This window comes from Otolemur garnettii, unplaced genomic scaffold, assembly GCF_000181295.1.
Source record: "Otolemur garnettii isolate 467f Iridium unplaced genomic scaffold, OtoGar3 scaffold00046, whole genome shotgun sequence".
NCBI classification, from domain to species: domain Eukaryota; kingdom Metazoa; phylum Chordata; class Mammalia; order Primates; family Galagidae; genus Otolemur; species Otolemur garnettii.
The window spans coordinates 13,564,128-13,569,516 of record NW_003852441.1 but is presented as its reverse complement, the minus strand read 5'-3'; the positions used below and the strand labels follow the sequence as shown (position 1 = coordinate 13,569,516).

The following is a 5,389-nucleotide window of genomic DNA, read 5'->3' as shown; positions in this document are numbered from 1 at the left end:
AAAAAAAAAAAAGAAAGAAAGAAAGAAAAAGAAAATTAAAGTTTTGTTTTGTTTTTTTAACTACAAACATGTGGGGTGGGGAGGTGTTCCTCAGTAAGACAAGAAACCCAGAATAATTGTAACCTAATCATTTGTACTCTCACATTAATCTGAAATCTTAAAAAAAAGAAATGAAGATTAGAAAAAAGAAACTCAGAATGAAAAAGAGTCAAATCTATATAAAAATTAAAGTTTTCTGCACAACAAAAGAAAAAATAGAGGTAAAAGAAAAACTGGGAGACCAAAATTTGCAATACATACCAAAGGAATAATATAACTTATTAAGAGCTTCTCTGTAATATCAAGAAAAGGACAACCTAATGGAAAAATGAGAAACAAATACAAAAGTGCCAATTCACAAAAGAAATAAAGGTGGCCAACAAAAGATTTCCTAATTAACAGTATAATTCCTAAAGCCATCAAGTTATCAACTTGCTTAAAACCCTTCAAATTCTTTCCCTATAGCTCTAAGGATAAAGCCCACACAGGCCACCCCATACTTACCTTCACACTCTCTTACCAATCTTTCTCTAGTTATTTTACTCATACTGCTTCCTCCAAAAACAAGACTCTTGCTTATCTGTCAGATATCAGCTCCAGGACCACTTCCTCAGAAATCTTTCCTGACCTCCCTAAATGGGTCAAATACCTCAATTTCAGGCTTTCACAGCATTGTGTATGAATGCCCCTCACAGTTGCTCAGGCCAACAAATAATCCTTGACTTCTCTTTCTTTTGAATTCCATATTCAATCCATCAGCAAATTCTGTCAACCACACCTTCAAATTATGGCCTCCACTGATATACCCTGGTCCAAGGCCCATCATCTTTTTCCTAAATCCATGCTTCTTCCCTTGCCTCTAATTACTCTATTGCCAATCCAGCAGCCAGAGTTATTTCTTAAAACACAAGTCAAATCACATCATTCCTCTGATCAAAACATTTCAATAGTTCCCCAGAGGGAAGGCCAATACTTACAATGTTTCTACGGCCCTATGAGATCTGCTAATCTGTCCCCACCCCATTTCTTGTCCCTCTAACAATCACTCCAGCCACACTGACCTTCATGCAATTCCTCAAACATGCAAAACATGCTCCCTCAAGGCATCTGCAAAAATTGATTCCTTTGTCTAGAACAGTCTTCCACCAGCTATCCTCATAGCTAACTCCTCTATCTCCAAGTCTTTGCACAAATGTCAGCTTCTTGATAAAGCTACTCTGACCATGCTATTTAAAAACAGCCCCACCTACCTCCTTTATCCTGTTCTTTTTCTTTTTTCCATAGCACTTAATTACCTAACAATCCATATCATTTGCTATGTTTGTTGTTTAGTATCTGTTTCTCCCACACCAGGACAAAGATTACTATCTAAGTTGTCCACTGATAAATTCCAAACATCAAGAATTGTACCTGGCAAGTAGTATACATTCATATTAGCTAAGTAAACAAATAATTCTGTACTTGTCTGTAAGTTTATCTAATTAAAGGCTAAGTGATTCACTGTTCCTAGGAACAGGAATTGGGTCTGGTTTTTGAACCAAACTTGTTCACCATTGTTATTTCCTATGTCCTAGCATTGGGTTTGGCATAGATTAGGCACAAAAATATTTCTCAATCGAAGAATACCACCTTAATAGAAAAAATCTATCAGAAGACACAAATTTAAAACATGACATCATCCACAGCTTGTAAAATTGTAGGAAAAATCCACCTTCTCATACATTGTTGGCAGGTAAGTAAATTGATCCCTTTTTGAAAGTAAGCTAGCAATAGCTATTAAAATTTAAACCACTCAGAACTCATGTCCTTTAATTCAGTAGTCTTACAGAAATAAAAGAGTACCTGAAAAATCTGGTGCCACAAGTATATCCACTATAGCACTGCTTATAATAATGAAAGAATTGAAAGCAATCTACTTGTCCCTTAATAAGGAAATTTGAAATCCTGCCTGGTACATGCATGTGAAGAAATAGTCTTTTAACGAAAATGAGACAGATCTGTAACACAGACCCGGAAAGTGGTCCATGATCTACCAAACAGGTCAGAAGGTCCAGGCATCAGGTAGATGCCCCAGATTTGAATTCTACTCCCTGACTTAAGGCTGTATAACTTCCAGCACATTTCTTTAAATTATCTGTGCCTGAGTTTCCTCACCAATGAAACTAAGCACTAATATTACAGTAGCACCCCTCTCACTAATATTAAGATTTACTGAGATAACACCTACAGGGCTTATCATGTTACCTGGCCACATAACCACTTACAAGTATATAATAATGAGAACTAACATTTATCAAGCAAGAAAGGCAAATTACAGATCTGTATATGCACAGCATATCTATCTCAGGAGTGAAAGGTAGCATGTCTACATAATGATAGGACAGTCAGGAAAGACAGAAAACTTCATAGTGATTACCTCTGGGAGATGGGGGAAGACATCTACTTTTTGAAATACTGTACATATTTTTTAATGAAGGAATTATGAATGACAATATAAAAAAGTAATGAAGTAAAATCACAGCAAAAGCTTCTAAAATATAGTTTAACTTAGATTAAAATAAATAGTAAAATTTGAAAATGTTCACGTTTGAGTTCTTAAGGGAAAACAAACTAATCAACTAAAATCTAACTACTAAGATGCACTACTGAAAAAAACAAAACTTTCTAAACAATTTACAAGATAAGGAATTAAAGTGAATTAATAAAAAGAAAATTATTACATTTCATCCTGCCAAGTTACACACAAATCTATTCTTTATCATACCTCCATGAGAATCAGAACAAGATAAGTTAAAAAAGAAAAGAAAACAATGTGGTAAAAGACAATTGCTTCCAAAATGGCATAAAAACAAGATTAAGTCAAAGACAATGCAGTTCTTTTACTGCCTGTTTGAGCAAAAGAATTCTTCAACAGTTTTTTTTTTTCAATCAGCTAAACTAGGAAATTCATGAATACCTAAAGCAAAGGTGATATACATGAATTCAGCTTAAAAAAAACTAAATCCCCAAGATAACTTCTAAGATGGTACTAACACAAAGCACTCAAATACACCAAATTTTCTCTCCTGTTGTAAACAATAACTGAGGCTGCCCATTTACTACATTAATTTAAAATAAAAACTGCAATCTAGGCAAACTAAATATCATCCTAGTCACGAGATTTTTAAAACAGGAAATAAACCTGCACTAAGAATAGTAAGAGTACAAGATTTCCTAAAGCTAATTTTTCCTAGCCTCTTTCAAATGCTTAGTCACTTTTGCCTATTTACAAGGAAGACCATTTCACATCTAGAAAGCGGCAGGGAATTTTGATTCCAGACTCTCATGTCACCTGAGCTGCCCTAGATGTTTGTTTCCATGCAACTCAAGAGAAGGCAGTAGCCAGCCAGGCAGGCATACCTACCACCAGAGAACAGAACCAGAAGTTACTGAGCTCTCTGTGTATCCCGTCTGTCTGTCCTAACAAAGAAGGTTTGTGAAAGAAAAAGTTTTCTTCCCTAACTCCAATGCAAAAGGTGAGAATTAAAATGTAGCCAGAAAATGCAGCAGAAACAGTTAACTGGGTTTACACATCTCCCCTAAAGCAACTAACAAAACCCCAAACTAGAAGCTAACAGACTTTGGAACACATAGCTCTGAAAGAGGCCAGAGCCTTAAAATCTGATAACATTGTTTCAAGTTCCCCAAAGGCAGACAACCGTAGGCAAAGGCAAGTTTGTAAGTACCTACTCTGGCCCAACCACTGTTTTCCAACATTCTGCGGAGCACTTGAAGATGCCTAAGCATACATGCTCAATAGAAATACACCTGAAAGAATTTTCACGATTAGATACTGGAGATGTTGCAAAAGGCCAGGCGCTCACTTTCCAAACATAGTAAAACCTCGAACGATGTGAAGCAGAGATTGGTCCACTTCCCAAAAGGCCACGAAGGGTTCTGATAACCCACTTAGATTATTTAGGATAGGACCCTATTTTCCTCCCAAGAATTTAAACGCTATAAATAACACACTTTCTCAACTTTAGCATCCTCAAACACCATTCGCCTCATTATTCCTAATACTGTCATAACAGAAACTTATCATTTTGCATTCGTATGAGTTACCAGCTTTACGGATAAAATACATCCAAGTGTTAGTTCATCGGTTAGTTCATCTTAGGCTCAGAGAGGCTAAGAAATACGTCCAGAGCTTGTTAGTGAAGGAACCAGGTCCTTTAGACTCCCAGGCCTCAGCATTTACCATTCAGACACACTGACACTCGAGGAATGCTACTAAACCCAGTCACTGATCCCAACTAGTTTTACAGATTAAGTCAAAGACAGTGCAGTTATCTTTTACTGCCTACTGCCTGTCTGAGGCCAGAGGGAGAAGAGCACACTACCACTACCTAAGGTGTTTTTTCTTTAACGAATATAGCACACGTTCTGCATTTCCACCCTCCCTACAGACAGAACCCACGTGCCAGTCCCACCGCTACCCAACGCAGCTCCCTCTCTACACTCTCACACTCCCAACAGCCTCCCCACGCCCTTCCCTCCGCCCTCCAGCCAACGCTGCCACCAGCGCCTCCCGCCCCCTCCCCAGCGACTGCCGCCGCAGCTCCTGCGCCGCCTTCGCGCGCCGCCCGCGCCGGAGCCCGCGCGCTCCCGTCTCCGCCCAGCCGGGTCACCCCCGGGGCCTGCGCGCGCCCTTCCCGCCGCTCGCCCGCCTGCCCGCCCCGAGGTCCCCCGCGACGAAGGCGCCGGGCAGGCCGCGCCCGCCGCGTCTGCCATGGTGGGCGCCTCACCGTCAGGCTGGGGAGCCGGGCCCGGCTGCGCCATGGCCAGGCGGCCGGCTTGGGGGAGCGGGAATGGGCGGGGAAGCGGCGTCCCGGGCTCCCTCGGGCTCAGCTGGCGGAAGAGGCGTCGACCGAGCCGCCGCCGCCGCCGCCCAGGGAGGAACCGCTAAGGCTGGAGCCGCCGGCGCCGCCACAGCCGCGGGCAGAGACGGACCCGAGCGCCGACCTCCGCCTCCTCATCCTGACAGCGGGAAATAAGCAGTGCGCAGGCGCGGGGGGATGGGGCGGCACGTGACGTTGGCCTGAGGGGAGGGGTGGGGCTTCGCGTAGCTCGGGGAGCGCAGCGAGTGCCCACTAGGTGCCCGAGCTTGAGCAAGTCTGAATGCAGGGGGCGAGGCTAGCCAGAAGAGCCGCGGGAAAGGGGCTCCTTCTCTGAGGGCCGTTCCTGGTTCTTAGCCACTGCACAGAGGAGGCAAAAAAAGATGAGAAAGGAGGCCGGTTGGTGGACTGCCAGTTCAGCTTCTACCTCTTGTAGCTGTCTGACCTTGGGAGAGTCACTTAACCTCTTGGAA

At 42.4% G+C, this 5,389-nt stretch overlaps 1 protein-coding gene across 1 annotated transcript in view; it reads right to left on the bottom strand.

Annotated features, from left to right (window-relative positions):
• RABEP1 (rabaptin, RAB GTPase binding effector protein 1) overlaps positions 1 to 5,084 on the bottom strand; it is a 110,111-nt gene extending 105,027 nt beyond the window's left edge. Inside the window, exon 1 of the mRNA XM_012805947.2 lies at positions 4,827 to 5,084. Within this exon, the coding sequence (XP_012661401.2) occupies positions 4,827 to 4,860 (34 nt within the window). The 5' untranslated portion in view covers positions 4,861 to 5,084. The remainder of the gene's footprint in view (positions 1 to 4,826) is intronic.
• Between the last annotated feature and the right edge of the window lie 305 nt (positions 5,085 to 5,389).